The sequence below is a fragment of the Crinia signifera genome, chromosome 8, assembly GCF_055691185.1.
Source record: "Crinia signifera chromosome 8, ASM5569118v1, whole genome shotgun sequence".
Lineage (NCBI taxonomy): Eukaryota > Metazoa > Chordata > Amphibia > Anura > Myobatrachidae > Crinia > Crinia signifera.
This window is the reverse complement of record NC_139224.1, coordinates 170,108,637-170,126,884: the sequence shown is the minus strand read 5'-3', so window position 1 is coordinate 170,126,884 and position 18,248 is coordinate 170,108,637. Positions and strand designations below refer to the sequence as shown.

General features: G+C 43.1%; 1 protein-coding gene across 2 annotated transcripts in view; it reads left to right on the top strand.

Annotated features, from left to right (window-relative positions):
• The window catches only part of NEGR1 (neuronal growth regulator 1), a 249,240-nt gene that overhangs the window by 144,028 nt on the left and 86,964 nt on the right, over positions 1-18,248 (top strand). For both annotated transcript variants that reach the window (XM_083157756.1, XM_083157755.1), the window contains exons 4-5: positions 13,407-13,527; positions 15,962-16,113. In XM_083157756.1, coding sequence (XP_083013882.1) covers positions 13,407-13,527; positions 15,962-16,113 — 273 coding nt within the window. The remainder of the gene's footprint in view (positions 1-13,406; positions 13,528-15,961; positions 16,114-18,248) is intronic.

Here is an 18,248-nt window from a genome sequence, read left to right as displayed (position 1 = left end):
TTATTATATACCTAATGTCATGGCATCGCACACCCTATTTTGCGGGACATGCGATGCGATATTGTGGTGTAAAATGAGAAAAAAAAGACATGAAAAAAATCGCATCGCATGCCGCTACAATGGCCGATGCGATGCGATTTCCCTACGGTGCCGTACGTAGAAAATCTGGGCGCCGTGCTAGGAAACAAGCACCTTTTTAATTATCCATCTGTCTCTTATTTACTAAAGTTTCACCTTGTATTGTGGTGTTCACTAACTTATTTCAGCAGAACTGTATTATGTTATACCCCCCCCCGCCCAAAAAAAGTTATGCCATAATTAGTATTATTATTTTTGCTATTATTATAGTTATTGGGTCATACTATAATATATACAGCTATGTCCTCAGATCTTTTCCGCTGTCACGCAAAACAGACCCTTTTTGTGCGCTGGTCACGTGAGATACTGTTCGCACATTGTGTCTTTTTTTGTTGAAAAGGCGTCTTAGTTGTAACCTCCAGCGGCTGTTGTGATTGCCGGTGTGTGACACACAGTCCTGTCCGCTTCACTAGGAAGCATCGGTATAAAAGCACAAGTACGCACATGCCAAGCAAACAGTTCTATTCATCATAGCAGATATTTTGAACATCTCTCGCAGATATGTTGGCACTCATACAGTTAATTACTACTAGAGATGATGGTTCAGTTTTGACTTGATTACATTCATGTCTGAAAACATCACTGTATTGGCTATCCGGCTGTCACATGTTTGTATAGCCAGTAAGGAAACGTTTTCAGACCGGCTTTCCCAGGTCTTCGTATACTGTGTGTGGATAATGCAGGTGGAGAAGTAGAGGGCGGAGGGCCCTGCTTCTAAGAGGTACATTAACTAAGATGGGATGTTGCCCACAGCAACCAATCAGATTCTACTTCGTATTTAGTACATTCTAGAAGATAATACAAAGATCCTGATTGGTTGCTATGGGCAACATTCCATCTTCAATAGAACTCCCATTTTAGTACATTTACCTCTTAGTGTGTACAGACCAGGGAAATGGAATAAAGTCACTAAGTCTACTCTATTTAGGTCGACATGCATTTGAACGACAATGGCAAGGTAGACATTTTTTTTTTTGAGCTGACATGTGCCGACAGGATGTATTTCATATCTACCCTCCACTACGGCATGGTGGGAGTCTGGAATAGTGCGTCGAAAGAATGGTGTGCGCAGCGAGCCATGCATGGGGACAGGGTATACTTTGATGGTGTCCATATTGGGACAAAAAATCTGCTAAAAACCATGTCAACCTTTTGACTGTCGGCCTTGCCATTGTCAACATAATGTGTCGACTTTCCAAACCTGTCGGCCTTAGCCAGGTTAACCTATTTCTGATGTCAACCCAAATCCTGTCAATCTTCAGTGGTGGACCCAATACATGTCTACCTAAATTGGTTTTACCCAATGGGCCCATGTATAATGTTACATCTGTGTGATGAATTGGGAAGGGATAAGGTGATATTCAAAAATTAACAACCTGTCTACATTCTATATGAGGGTGAGGATCTTAACCTGGACTGTGTTTGGAGATGGGGAGCTAGTCCCTATTTTTGAATTAAGGTACTCTACAAAGGGGGTTCAACTAGCATTTTTTTTCGCACTACAATAAGGTGGTTGCTCCTCCTTTTAAATAAGCGTTTTCGTAATCAGGCATTTTACCTAAAATCTCGTTATCTCACATGAAATAGCAGCGATAAGCGAGCTTGTTTCTATGTAGCTAACGGGAGATTTGCATAGTCATTGTCAATCACCGGGGTATAAAACGGAGACAAGACACATCTCCGCGCTTCTTACAAATGACTGCATAATTCACACACATTTCATATCAATCCAGGGAGGCATTGACACATATAGAGGAACAAGTAAATTGAAAATATAATCTGTTTTCAGAATCAAAATAATTTAACATATTGATACACGTAATCATTATACAGACAAAGAAGACGCTCTTCCGTCGTTACACGTGTTAAAGTGATGGGAAAACTGAGCACCGGAACGGCACGTTGCAGCTGTAGGACTGAGCGCTACAGTCGCTGCTTTGTGTTTGATAAATATCCGCGTTGATTATAGTGCTTATATAATAAGGTGCCATTTGCGATTTCCACGCATCGGAGCAAACTCAGCAGTTAATCCTGGTTTTGCCATTTAAATCATCGCCACTTTAAATCTACAGGTTTAAAAATCGAGGTTGCCACTGTTTGGTTATTATTGGGGGGGTGGGACCACATGTCGGGGTTTTTTTTAATTACTACTGAAAAACCGCAAACTCCTTTTACAAAAAAAATTGGACCTTTACTAAAAAGTGATTTCTGATTTTTTTTTTTTTTTTTTTTAAATCACACCTTATTACATTTCACTCATTATCTCCACTTGGTATCATGTAAATTAATAGTGAATGTGCAATTCAGTAGGTTGAGTACACAGTTCTTGTGTGTGTATAATCATTTTTTATATACTGTAGAGTGATCTTTCCTGGGTCTACTTCTGTGGGAAGATGCATAGTTCACACTAATAACCCGGGTCCGACCCGGCATTTGCGATCTGAAAGCAGCATACATGAGTGACTACACCCATGTAGTCATATAAACTCAAACTCTAATTGCCTTTTAAATGAATTATGTTAATATATATAAGGACCTTGAATAGCAAACTACACTATATCACCGTATATACTCGAGTATAAGTCGACCCGAATATAAGCCGAGGCACCTAATTTTACAACAAAAAACTGGGAAAAGTTATTGACTCAAGTGGGACCCTCACTCGAGTATAAGCCGAGGGGGGGCTTGTTCAGCATAAAATCTGTTCTGAAAAAGTAGGCTTATACTCGAGTATATATGGTACTTATTAGATTACAAGCGTCACCTGTTATTAAAGATGTAGTTAGAACACTTACAGTATGAGCAGAAACACAGAACAATGGAACCAATAAAAACTCAGTTGTGTTACAATTTACAATAGATAGACAATCTACCCATCCTTTGTGATTTTCTGACTTTAGCAGTTCATGCACCGGTGATGCTTATATACATATATGTTACTGTACATAGCTCCTGTATACATAGCTCCGATGTCATCCGTGCACTGTAGGATATGATGTGTATTATAAGGAATAACATTTACTGTAGATTATTCCAGATATATATAATATGGCTGGAGGGCTTTCTGCACAGTTCTACCTGGAGCTACTCAATGAATGCCTCAACCCTGCACAATAAGCCACAGTGGGGGGCATTTATTGTGGATGGGCGTCAATGAAAAAAACATGTTAAATGCACCCCCTAGACCAGGGGTGGCCAAACCTGTCCTCAAGATCTACCAATCGTTAATGTGTCTCAGGCAACATGTGGATCTATAGTAGGAATGAATGCGGCATGTCTGACAATGTGACAGTTAGTAATGACTACAGCTATGCACCAGCTAGGGTATCTGGGGAATGTGACAGTTAGTAATGACTACAGCTGTGCACCAGTAGGTGATCCGGAAATGTGACAGTTAGTAATGACTACAGCTGTGCACCAGCCAGGTGATCTGGAGAATGGGACAGTTAGTAATGACTACAGGTGTGCGCCAGATAGGTGATCTGGGGAATGTGACAGTTAGTAATGACTACAGCTGTGCACCAGCCAGGTGGTCTGGGGAATGTGACAGTTAGTAATGACTACAGCTGTGCACCAGCCAGGTGATCTGGAGAATGGGACAGTTAGTAATGACTACAGGTGTGCGCCAGATAGGTGATCTGGGGGATGTGACAGTTAGTAATGACTACAGCTGTGCACCAGCCAGGTGATCTGGGGGATGTGACAGTTAGTAATGACTACAGCTGTGCACCAGCCAGGTGGTCTGGGGAATGTGACAGTTAGTAATGACTACAGCTGTGCACCAGCCAGGTGACCTGGGGATTGTGACAGTTAGTAATGACTACAGATGTGTATTAGGTAGGTGATCTGGGGAATGTGACAGTTAGTAATGACTTAAGCTATGCACCAGCTAGGTGGTCTGGGAAATGTGACAGTTAGTAATGACTACAGCTGTGCACCAGCCAGGTGATCTGGAGAATGGGACAGTTAGTAATGACTACAGGTGTGCACCAGATAGGTGATCTGGGGGATGTGACAGTTAGTAATGACTACAGCTGTGCACCAGCCAGGTGGTCTGGGGAATGTGACAGTTAGTAATGACTACAGCTGTGCACCAGCCAGGTGACCTGGGGAATGTGACAGTTAGTAATGACTACAGATGTGTATTAGGTAGGTGATCTGGGGAATGTGACAGTTAGTAATGACTTAAGCTATGCACCAGCTAGGTGGTCTGGGAAATGTGACAGTTAGTAATGACTACAGCTATGCACCAGCCAGGTGATCTGGAGAATGGGACAGTTAGTAATGACTACAGGTGTGCACCAGATAGGTGATCTGGGGGATGTGACAGTTAGTAATGACTACAGCTGTGCACCAGCTGGGTGGTCGGGGGAATGTGACAGTTAGTAATGACTACAGCTGTGCACCAGCTAGGTGATCTGGGGAATGTGACAGTTAGTAATGACTACAGCTGTGCACCAGCTAGGTGATCTGGGGAATGTGACAGTTAGTAATGACTACAGCTGTGCACCAGCTAGGTGGTCTGGGAAATGTGACAGTTAGTAATGACTACAGCTGTGCACCAGCTAGGTGATCTGGGGCCCAGGATACATTCTCCCATGCAGTACCTATGCATATGATGCACACAGGATTCCCATAGAGTCGCCAGTTCCTTGTTCCTAGGAAACCTTATGCCCGGGAGATCTGGTTGCTGACGCCTCCTCGGCATTCATAAGGTCAGTTGTGCTTTAATTCATTTCTTTTTGCACTGAAGTACTAGGAGACGTAATCCAGCGGAATATTTCCAAATGAGTTGGGCCGTTGCTTTAATCATACTTGATTGCAGAATATAATTACGTCTTGCCATTTAGAAGGGATAATGGATTACACTACTGTCCACACAGTGACAGGGGACAATAATACGGCCCTCTGGCATTAAAACAGAGAGCGTGACATCTGTACTCACTTAACATGCATGAGGGAGACGCAAGGGGACGGCATTTTAGAATGTCATTATTCCCCAAACTCCCGGGAACCTCTGACAAGAACTTTCATTTCCATGGGCAGCAAAACTTTATGGTTTCTGGTGGAGAGAAAATTGATAATGTGAGAATGAGGAGAGGCAACAGAATGTGTCACAGGCTGAAACTTCATTAAAAGTTATGGTAGTCAGATAGAGTATACCGTAATACGAATGAAACACCACATCTCTGTGCCGCCGGTCACATGGGTGAGGAATGAGGCACCGTAATACGAATGGAACACCACATCTCTGTGCCTCAGGTCATATGGGTGAGGAATGAGGCACCGCAATACGAATGGAACACCACATCTCTGTGCCTCAGGTCATATGGGTGAGGAATGAGGCACCGTCATACGAATGGAACACCACATCTCTGTGCCGCCGGTCACATGGGTGAGGAATGAGGCACCGTAATACGAATGGAACACCACATCTCTGTGCCTCCGGTCACATGGGTGAGTAATGAGGCACCGTAATACGAATGGAACACCACATCTCTGTGCCTCAGGTCATATGGGTGAGGAATGAGGCACCGTAATACGAATGGAACACCACATCTCTGTGCCTCAGGTCATATGGGTGAGGAATGAGGCACCGTAATACGATTGGAACACCACATCTCTGTGCCTCAAATCATATGGGTGAGGAATGAGGCACCGTAATACGAATGGAACACCACATCTCTGTGCCTCAGGTCATATGGGTGAGGAATGAGGCACCGTAATACAAATGGAACACCACATCTCTGTGCCGCCGGTCATATGGGTGAGTAATGAGGCACCATAATACGAATGGAACACCACATCTCTGTGCCTCGGGTCACATGGGTGAGGAATGAGGCACCGTAATACGAATGGAACACCACATCTCTGTGCCTCGGGTCACATGGGTGAGGAATGAGGCACCGTAATACGAATGGAACACCACAACTCTGTGCCTCGGGTCACATGGGTGAGGAATGAGGCACCGTAATACGAATGGAACACCACATCTCTGTGCCGCCGGTCACATGGGTGAGGAATGAGGCACCGTCATACGAATGGAACGCCACATCTCTGTGCCGCCGGTCACATGGGTGAGGAATGAGGCACCGTAATAAAAATGGAACACCACATCTCTGTGCCTCAGGTCACATGGGTGAGGAATGAGGCACCGTAATAAGAATGGAACCCTGGATCTCTGTGCCTCAGGTCACATGGGTGAGGAATGAGGCACCGTAATAAGAATGGAACCCTGGATCTCTGTGCCTCAGGTCATATGGGTGAGGAATGAGGCACCGTAATAAGAATGGAACACCACATCTCTGTGCCTCCGGTCACATGGGTGAGGAATGAGGCACCGTAATAAGAATGGAACCCTGCATCTCCATGCCTCCGGTCACATGGGTGAGGAATGAGGCACCCTGTAGTCTCCACTCTGATGACGTTACACCGGTGGCTGTGGCTTTCTTTGTGACAGTGGTAGTATGTACTTAGCATAGATGATACTCTGCCAGCAAGGACGGCCCCTGTGTGGGTTAGTTATGAGATCTGCAGACCTACAATGTTTCTTAATGAGCACAAGTTTGTCTAGAAATAATTTTCAAGATGCAAAACTATTTCACAAATATTTCTAACCTCCCATCGCAGAAAACTGAGCGATATATCAGCTGTTCAATCGGACGCCGATATATATATTATGGGTCCGTCAGTGGGTGTGTACCCCTGATAAGTATTGTGAAAGCAAAAAAGTTGGCCTTTAAGAAATTTAAGAAGACGCAGAAGAATGAGGACAAAGAGGTGTATCTTGTTAGACAGAAGGAGGCTAAGAAGGTAATCAGATGTGCAAAAGCACAGGCTGAAGAGAAAATGGCCCAATCAGTGGGTAAAGGGGGGAAAACTTTTTTTAGGTATATAAGTGAAAGGAGAAAAACAAAAAGTGGAATAATAAGACTAAAGACAGAGAGTGGAAGTTTTCTTGAGGGGGACAATGTAATAGCAGATAATATTAATAATTATTTCTGCTCAGTATTCACTGCTGAAAGAGAGGGGAAGGGGCCACAATTAAGTTACAAGTATAGTCAGAAAACTGAGGGAGAAACAAGTACATTTACAAAGGAGAAAGTCCTCACAGAACTCTCAAAACTGAAAGTGGATAAATCAATGGGGCCAGATGGGATACATCCAAGGATACTAAAAGAGCTCAAAGGGGAGCTGGTAAAACCAATAACAGAATTATTCAACCAGTCACTAGCTACTGGAGTAATCCCAGAGGACTGGAAAACAGCGAATGTAGTCCCACTGCACAAAAGTGGAAGCAAAGAAGAGGTAAGCAACTATCGACCAGTGAGCCTTACATCAGTAGTAGGGAAATTGATGGAAACACTCTTAAAAGAAAGAGTTGTAGAATATCTCAAAACCAGCAATTTACAGGATCCAAAACAGCATGGTTTTACTGGGGGAAGATCATGTCAAACAAATCTTATTGACTTTTTTGACTGGGTGACTAAAGTAATAGATCAAGGTGGGGCTGTAGATGTAGCTTATCTAGACTTTAGTAAGGCTTTTGACACTGTCCCACATCGCAGACTGTTAAATAAACTTGAAAGCTTGGGATTGGATTCTAAGATAGTTGAATGGATAAGAGCATGGTTGCAGGACAGAAAACAGAGAGTTGTAGTAAACGGAGTACAGTCAAAGGAGGGAAAGGTTACAAGTGGAGTACCCCAGGGATCTGTACTTGGACCAGTGCTTTTTAATATCTTTATTGGTGATATTGCAAATGGAATTGAGGGTAAAATGTGCCTTTTTGCAGATGACACAAAGGTATGCAACAGGGTAGACACACCAGGAGGGGTAAAACAAATGATTGATGATCTAGGTAGATTAGAGGAATGGTCAAGAGCATGGCAACTACAGTTTAATGCCAAAAAATGCAAAATCATGCACTTGGGTTGCAAAAATCCAAAGACTAAATATAGTATAAATGGCACTATAATGGAAACTACTGAGGAAGAGAGGGATCTAGGTGTCACTATTTCAGGGGACTTAAAGGCAGGTAGGCAATGTAACAAAGCAATGAAGAAGGCAAGTCAGATGCTTGGTTGCATAGGGAGAGGTATCAGCAGTAGAAAGAAAGAAGTAATAATGCCACTGTATAGGTCATTGGTACGACCTCATCTAGAGTATTGTGTTCAGTTCTGGAGGCCATATCTCCAGAAGGATATAAATACATTAGAGACTGTACAAAGAAGGGCAACTAAAATGGTGCATGGCCTACATCACAAAACGTACCAGGAAAGACTAAAATATCTTAATATGTATACTTTAGAGCAGAGAAGGGAAAGGGGGGACATGATAGAAACTTTCAAATATATCAAGGGTTTTAACAAGGTACAGGTGGGAGACATTCTTCACAGGAAGAGGAGCAGCAGAACACGAGGACATGCACTGAAACTAGAGGGAGGAAGATTCAGGGGAAATTTGAGGAAGAATTAATTCACAGAAAGAGTAGTAGATAAGTGGAATAGCCTCCCATCAGAGGTGGTAGAGGCAAATACAGTAGTACAATTTAAACATGCTTGGGATAGGCATATTGATATCCTTACAAAAAAATAAGGATCAAATATGGTTTGAGGTAACATGTTTAAAAAAGGGGCAGACTAGATGGGCCAAGTGGTTCTTATCTGCCGTCAAATTCTATGTTTCTATGTTTGTAAGTACAGTCTTTATGACTATTCAAACCTACAGCATGTCCAAAGCAACAAGGACCAGGGGATCTATGCTTTGACTTCTCACATGGTGCTGGATCCTCTCATTTGCATACTGGAGTCACTGGCATTAGGCAGTAGGAAATATTAGGAGTGATATACAGTATGTAGGTATGTTACCTGTTTGACTTATTGCTTTAGAAAATGATGGTAACAAATGTGTCATAGAAAATCAATCAAAACCTCAATTTGTAAGCATTTGTATTTCTAGGATTGTTAATGTTCTGCTCTTGTAACACTAGTGATCTGCTCTTGTAACACTAGTGATCTGCTCGTGTAACACTAGTGATCTGCTTATGCCACGGTAGTGATCTGCTTATGCCACAGTAGTGATCTGCTCTTGTAACATTAGTGATCTGCTCATGTAACACTAGTTATCTGCTCTTGTAACATTAGTGATCTGCTCATGTAACATTAGTGATCTGCTCATGTAACATTAGTGATCTGCTCTTGTAACACGGGTGATCTGCGCATGCAACACTGGTGATCTGCGCATGCAACACTGGTGATCTGCGCATGCAACACTAGTGATCTGCTCTTGTAACACTAGTGATCTGCTCTTGTAACATTATTGATCTGCTCATGCAACACTAGTGATCTGCTCATGCAATACTAGTGATCTGCTCATGCAACATTAGTGATCTGCTCATGTAACGCTAGTGATCTGCTCATGTAACACTAGTGATCTGCTCATGTAACACTAGTGATCTGCTCATGTAACACTAGTGATCTGCTCTTGTAACACTAGTGATCTGCTCATGTAACATTAGTCATGCTACACTAGTGATCTGCGCTTGTAACACTAGTGATCTGCTTTTGTGACATTAGTGATATGTTCATTTAACACTAGCGGTCTGCTCTTGTAACATTAGTGATCTGCTCATGTAACACTAGCGATCTGCTCTTGTAACATTAGTGATCTCCTCATGTAACACTAGTGATCTGCTTATGTAACACTAGTGATCTGCTCTTGTAACACGGGTGATCTGCGCATGCAACACTGGTGATCTGCGCATGCAACACTGGTGATCTGCGCATGCAACACTAGTGATCTGCTCTTGTAACACTAGTGATCTGCTCTTGTAACATTATTGATCTGCTCATGCAACACTAGTGATCTGCTCATGCAATACTAGTGATCTGCTCATGCAACATTAGTGATCTGCTCATGTAACACTAGTGATCTGCTCATGTAACACTAGTGATCTGCTCATGTAACACTAGTGATCTGCTCTTGTAACACTAGTGATCTGCTCATGTAACATTAGTCATGCTACACTAGTGATCTGCGCTTGTAACACTAGTGATCTGCTTTTGTGACATTAGTGATATGTTCATTTAACACTAGCGGTCTGCTCTTGTAACATTAGTGATCTGCTCATGTAACACTAGCGATCTGCTCTTGTAACATTAGTGATCTCCTCATGTAACACTAGTGATCTGCTTATGTAACACTAGTGATCTGCTCATGTAACATTAGTGGTCTGCGCATGCAACACTAGTGATCTGCTCATGTAACATTAGTGATCTGCTCATGTAACATTAGTGATCTGCTCATGTAACACTAGTGATCTGCTCATGTAACACTAGTGGTCTGCTCTTGTAACATTAGTGAACTGCTCATGTAACACTAGTGATCTGCTCTTGTAACACTAGCGATCTGCTCTTGTAACATTAGTGATCTGCTCTTGTAACATTAGTGATCTGCTCATGTAACATTAGTGATCTGCTCATGCAACATTAGTGATCTGCTCATGCAACACTAGCAATCTGCTCTTGTAACATTAGTGATCTGCTCATGCAACATTAGTGATCTGCTCATGCAACATTAGTGATCTGCTCATGTAACACTAGCGATCTGCTCTTGTAACATTAGTGATCTGCTCATGTAACATTAGTGATCTGCTCATGTAACACTAGTGGTCTGCTCTTGTAACATTAGTGAACTGCTCATGCAACACTAGTGATCTGCTCTTGTAACACTAGTGGTCTGCTCTTGTAACACTAGTGATCTGCTCATGCAACACTAGTGGTCTGCTCTTGTAACACTAGTGGTCTGCTCTTGTTACACTAGCGATCTGCTCTTGTAACACTAGTGATCTGCTCATACAACACTAGTGATCTGCTCATGCAACACTAGTGATCTGCTCTTGTAACATTAGTGATCTGCTCTTGTAACACTAGTGGTCTGCTCATGTAACATTAGTCATGCAACACTAGTGAAGTCCTAAACATTGGAAAAAGGAGAGTATTCGTCTTCATTGTTGACCCTTTTTTCTTATTCATTTTATTTTTCATATCTATACCCTCAGTAAGTCCATCAAAGGAGCTCCAAGCATATAAGTACAAACTTTGTAAATTGTCCATATACCTAGAATGTGAATGGCAGATTCTCCCTCTACAATTGTTCATTTACGTCACCATAGAAAATGTTCTTCTAGATAATTCCGCCTATTTCACGGATAACAAAATAAAGTCACAGAGAAAATCCACCAACAAATAACAGCGCGGCTTTCAGTAAAATGAGTAAATTTGTTTTGTAAGAAAATGCTGGAATTACCTGAGCTTAATGCATTAAAATGCTAAATTAATTACATTAAAAAGTTTGTTTAATCATATTATGTGGATAATCAACAAAGGTAAATTGGAAAGTTCCTACCGTGCTAGCTGGGTGTAAAAGTTAATAAATTCAGCTTCAATTCATTATGCACTCGCTAGTTATAATAATTTACTGTCCATTGCAAAGCTTTATAAGCATTGTAATTAAATATAAAATGCACATTAGAATTATAATGAGTAATTAGGGTAACATAACTAATATGCACGAAAATCCCACAGCTCATTAAAATGTTAAAAGACAAAAACCTATTCTTGCAGATTATTTTGCATACCGTCTGTAAGTGTAACTGTGTGACTGCCACCGCGCCTAGCGGAGACTCTGTGACATTTATGAATTGTATGCGGAATGTTTGATGATATTAAACCCAACAGGCCTTGCTCGGCTCAGCTGGGATTTCCCCCAGAAGTGTGTTTGTGTTATCAAGGAGATGTCCTCAGATTTTCTCGCCTGCAGATAGCGTGCGTTATCCAAGACATTTATCAACCTACAGCGCCTTTTGTTCCATGCTTATTGCCTGGTGCCTGTAGGAGAAGGCCCTTGGTGACTCGTGTCTATGTCTCCACCATTCTCTCCTCTATACCTTGATTACTTTGTATAACAGAGCTCCTCTAAGTGGCTGCAGGAGACACCCATTTTTGGATAGTCCCTGCTCCCCCAAAAGAGTGGGGCCCCCACCCGAAGTCTGCCCACTTCCTAGGGAAGTGGACAAAATTCTGCGGTATCTACAACCTTTGCAGAAGGTCAATGACATGATAGTATAATAATTGAGTCATTGTAGCTCCACCCCTGTACACATTTTTGCCAACCATGGCAGCTGAACACCTGGAGGCGGGGCCTAATGGTGCAATTAACCTGGTCCTACCACCATTGCCATCCACCTGCTTTTTATCTCCTGTCATCTCCCAGAGAGGAATGTTTTAAAGCAGCTAATGTTAGTGTAAACCCTGAGAATCCCTCTGTTAGGGCCAGAGCACACAGGAACATTGCTGATGGTTCCAGTCAGTTCACTGTCGGAGCAGCATTATATGTACCACCGACATGTGGACTGCTTCATTACCTTGTCTAGCAGTGCTCTTCACAGTGACTGCAGGAGCACTATAAATACGTTGCATTGCCCATTACACTTTGTATTATGTAATATAAGGGTCTATGTACTAAGCCTTGGAGAGATTAAGAAGTAGGCAGAGATAACATTCAAACCAACCAGCTCCTACAGATGGAGCGGGCATCATCCTTGGCCGGTGCTCGCCAGATCCCTTGCACTGGGACGCGCGTGCGGGCAACCTCGCCCTGCCCATCTCCACTTCAGGGATACGCTGCCCAGTTCGGGGGGGGGGGGTTCGGTGAAGCGAGGGGGACCAGCGGGGGAGGCGGCAGGGACCGGCGGCAGGCTCCGTTTGCAAAGGGGCGCGCGAGCCAGCGGCTGGCGATTCTGTCGCCAGCCCCTGCAAAGATGGAGCTCGCTCCATCTGTAACTGTTGTTTTTTAAATCCCATTTTATATTTTAACTGCCATGTTACAGGATGAGTATGGTAACATGGCAGTCCGGTAACATGGAAGTCCGGTGTGATGAAAAGCGTAGGGGCGTGGCCTAGCATCATTGTGATCGTGTGTCTGTGAAGCTGTAACAGAAAAGAGTTTAACCTCTCCTACGTCTTCTGGGTACTGTGTACTTATTCTATGCTGTACAAACAAGCGGCAGGTGATAGCCGCAGCTTGCGGTACGTGACCCCATCTGTTTGTTCTGTTTTTTATCAAATAAAAAATTCTTTTAAAAGTGGTAATACACCATTGGAACGCCCACATCTTCTTTACTTTTAGATACATATATATGTGTATATTATTGCAACAAGGTGTATATAAATGTATGCTTTTATGTGTGTCATTTTTATCCCTAGTTGCACCCACAATTCTGGAAATAACACCGTCCGGAGTTTCCCTGGGAAAAACAGGATTAATCCGATGTGAAACCGCCGCTGTGCCGTCTCCGTCGTTCGAGTGGTACAAAGGAGAGAAGAAGTAAGAGTTACATCTGCTACATTGTAATAAATGAGTGTCCGGTTATTAGACACTTCCTACCTAACTGATACATAATAATCCGTTCCTCCATCCTCGCACATTAGCAGTGACAGCTTTTAAACTTTTCAGATTTGTATTGAATGTTTTTTTTTTATTCCACGTAAAGAATAAATGGGTCAGTCTAACCCAGAAACAAGTGACTAATTAATCAAAAGAAACCTTCCCACCGTCTATTCCCCAAGCTGCCGGTTCAGATGACGGGATCTAGTCTCATTATATGTCTGCTGAGAAACTATTAATATTACTTCTACGCTCATTAAAGTGATGATTTACGAAATGGTTCCTAAGTGCGGAGTTAGGCCCTTGATGTTCTGCCACACAGTGGGGGATGTAATTGGCATACCACAGCTCAGGATGGCGGCACTGGTGTGAAGACTGGGTGCTGGATTCCAGACACTGCTTACAATGTGGATGCCAGAATCCCAACTGTCGGCATCCAGAAATTTAAGAGTCCCAGAAAGGATTAGGGTTAGGCTGTGGGGTGGGGGGGGGGTGGGGGGGTAGACTGTGGAGAGGGGAGGGTTAGGGTTAGACTGTGGGGGAGGAAGGGTTAGGAGGCTGCAGAGAGAGGGTTAGGATACATAACTACAAGATGTTGGGATCCTCAGGGTGGCAATGCCTCTGTCAGTCTTTCCACCGGCGGCATCCTAAGTACTGGGATCCTGTACCCAATCCCACAGTAAATGCCGGCACTATGCACAAACTTTCTTTAGCTTGGGGTTCCCATAGGGAGGGAAATATTCCATCATTAACCCAATAATCAGATCATTTAAAATTCAAAGAATATCACATTTTTCAGTGATTTTATTCTGTTATTGCCACCCTGAAATTGTGAATACAGAACACGGATTGCCGTGGTAGTTATGAGGTACGTAAACTCACCACCTTGTTCTTGCCATGGCAGCACTGGGCAGGAACCTTAGCTTGGTTTGACTTTGGTCAGTATATCAGAGTTTCACAGCTGTTTTGTCTCTTCCGGAATGGCATCTATTATTTTTGGGTATGGGACATCGGATTGACCCAATTTAGGTCAACATGCAAGGAAGGCATACGGGACAAAAAAAAAGTAATGTCGAACTTTTGACCGTGGACCTTGCTATTGTCAACCTAATGCTTGTGTCAGCCTCTGCACCTGTTACATCTGCCCCACCTGCAGCGCACCAGGGTTTTGTCCATGTGCAAATATTGCAGCCTCGCTAACCGGTCGGAATTAGCATTGGGGTATGTACAGTAGCTCTCCACAATGTGTTCACAAACGTTATTGTCGGACTTCTGTGACCCATATTATTTTGGTTCTTTGTTGGTAAAACTACTGTCAAAACTTATTGGGTATATCACCATTGATAGTAGTGTTTTCACCCGCTTGGGCAAAGACAGGTGTCACGTTACTATGTTAATTGTTTATATTTTTCATTAATTTGTAACAATGTTCAGTGACTTAGGGGTAGATGTATCTAGGCTTGGAGTCGAAAGAAATAAAGTACCAACCAATCAGCTCATCACTGTTATCTTGTAAACACAGCCTGTAACATAGCACATGCTGATTGGTTGTTATTCTATTTTTTATTTCTTTATTTACAGTTTCTTACAATTGAAAGCAACAGTTATTAAACAAATTGGGTAGAAACAAACCAACATAGAGGTAGGAGGGCCCTGCTCGCAAGTTTACAATCTATAGGGATAATAGGAGGGATACATAAGGATAGGATTCCAGAGCATGGCAGTCCCACCAGATTACAAGATGGCCCTGATTGGATGCAATTAGATAATGCTACTGGCGGTCCTGAGGGGTAGATTTATGAAGCAGTGATAAGGGAGGAGAAGTGATACAGTGCCTGGTAATTTATCACCGGCCAATCAGCTCCTATTTATCCCAGCCTGTAACTTAACAGTCAGAAGCTGATTGGCCAGTGATAAAGTACCAGGCACTTTATCACTTCTCCTCCCTTATCACTGCTTCATAAATCTAACCCTGAATTTGATAACTCACATGTTCTGATGATTTTGTGCTAAACGTCTGTACTTACTGATGCGTTGGATGCAGTTAATATCCATTCAACGGAAAAATATAAAACCAAATCGATACAGTACACTAGATCACAGGTTCTCAAACTCCATCCTCAGGACCCCACACAGTGCAGGTTTCCCAGGTCTCCTCACAGAATCAAAAGTGAAATAATTAGCTCCACCCACCTGTGGATCTTTTAAAATGTGTCAAAGAGTAAAGAATGCACCTGTGCACTTGCTGGGTGTCCTGTGTGGAGTCCCGAGGCACGCGTTTGATAACCCCTGCACTAGATGATACAAATGTGCTTCAATAAAGACTTCTGCATCTGTAGGAAGTGGTCAATGGGTGATTTATATTTTTTTTCAGACTCACAAACGGACAGAAAGGTATCCTCATAAAGAATTACAGCACCAGATCGATTCTACACGTCACCAACGTAACAGAAGAACATTTCGGCAACTACACGTGTGTAGCGGTAAACAAGCTGGGAACCAGCAACGCCAGCCTGCCGGTGAATCGTAAGTAGAAGCCTGGTCTACTGTCTATGGTGTTTTGGCCCAGTTCTGCTGGGAATAGGGGGAACGCAGCTGGGAATACTTAGGACGGTATTAAGGAGATTGCTCTCATTGGCAAACGTTTGGACAAGTCCCATTCACGTTATGGCCAGTGGTAGACATTCGAGGCCCCAGCTTTTTTATTCATACCTGGCGAAGGAAGCCATTTTCTATTATGAATGGTTAATGGAGAGGGTTTTTTTTATTATTATTTAAATATCAATCAAAATAATTCTAGTTCATTTTCATGATTGAATTTAGTTTTTCTTAAACTTTTTCCAACTATACTGATGAAATAATACAGTATTACTTTATCAATTGTATGGGCATAATAAGGGGTCATCATTATAGCAGCTGAGAGGGGTCTGGGGAGATTAGGTCATCGGGGGGGGGGGGGGGGGGGTAAAGTGACTACTAGATAAGTGTTAAGACAGTAAATATAAGTTGGCTTATATGGTACCGCTGCTAATAACATTTACAAATACACTGTATGTGCAAATGTTTCAGCAGCTTATGATCTCAGCGTTGCCGGGGGAGATACAGTATTTCTGCCGACATTCGACTTTTCATCGGTAATCCGTTGGAAAGACTCTGACAATTGCAGAAAACGGCTTATACCAAGTGATCGCGCTCAGCTGTATTGTAAATAGGGTCTGTGCATGCACGGAAACGTCCTCATATACTGTACAGTGGTTGGTTGTTAATATGTTCCAACAAGAAAGAGAAACTAGATTAATTCTCTATTTCCATCCTTCCCTCCCTTATGTCTTCTTTTCTATTCTCCCTCTTCCCATCTTATCTTCTTTTCTTCCAATCTATTCTTCCTGTTTTCTTCTATTGCTTTTATTGTCGTACATTTTCTTCATTCTCTTCTGTTCCCTTCCCTTATTCTTCTTTTTTTTCTATACTCTTCTTTCCTTTCTTCCTTTTCTCTTTTCTATTCAGTATCTTTCCTATCTCCACAACTCTACCCTTCCTTCCTTCTCTTCCTAGTATTTTCTATTTTGTTCTTCTGTTTTCTTTTCCCTTACTTTACTTCCCTTAACATTACTAATATTCTCAGTACTCTTTACCTAGAAGGGCGCCCGTCGCGGGCATCGCGGGTACATTTATGTATGGCCGCGACGCGACCGACGCGATGCCCGCGATTTCCCATTGAAACCAATGTTAAACATGGAAATCGTGTCGGTCGCGTCGCGGCCGGCCATAAATGTACCCGCGATGCCCGCGACGCGATGCTCACGATTTCCCATAGGAATCAATGTTAAAAGGCGCGATGGACCCGATTTTACTGTTAAATGGCTCAATCCACCCGATTTGGCCATAGGAATCAATGTTAAATGGGCCACAGAGCCCATTAACCCTTAAATGTCCCCCCAAATTTTTAACGCCACCCCGTGTGAGAATATAATAGTGTGGCGAGCGGGGCTCGCTGCGCTCGCCACGCTTCGGGCTCGGTGGCTCGCTGCGCTCGCCACACTATTCTATTCTCACACCACGCCCTAGTGGATAGTAGGGCATGAAAAGGTCGGAGGACGCGTACCGCCGCCCCTCGCGGGCTCGCTGCGCTCGCCACGCTTCGGGTTGGCGTGGATCGTGGGGTGGCGTTAAAAATTTGGGGGGACATTTAAGGGTTAATTTGGCCTATTTGGACCCAAATCGGGTCCATTGAGGCATTTAACAGTAAAATCGCGGTCAATCTGCCGTTTTAACATTGTTCCCTATGGGAAAATCGCGGTGATCGCGGGCATCGCGGCCATCCCGATTTACCCGCGATGCCCGCGATGACCGCGATCACCGCGATTTTTACCCACGACGACCGCGATTTCAATCGCTGGCGCCCTTCTAGGTAAAGAGTACCATATTCTCTCTTCTACACTGTTACCTTCCCTCTCTTTTCTGTTCTCCCTGCTCCTCCCATCACCTTCTTTTCTTCTATCGTATTCCCTGCCTTTCTTTCTTTCTTATCATCTCTATTCTGCTTATTCTCTTGAATTTCCTTCCTTCCTTCCTGTCCTTCATTCTTTCCTGTCCTTCATTCCTTCCTTCCTTCATTCTTTCTTTCCTGTCCTTCATTCCTTCCTGTCCTTCCTTCATGT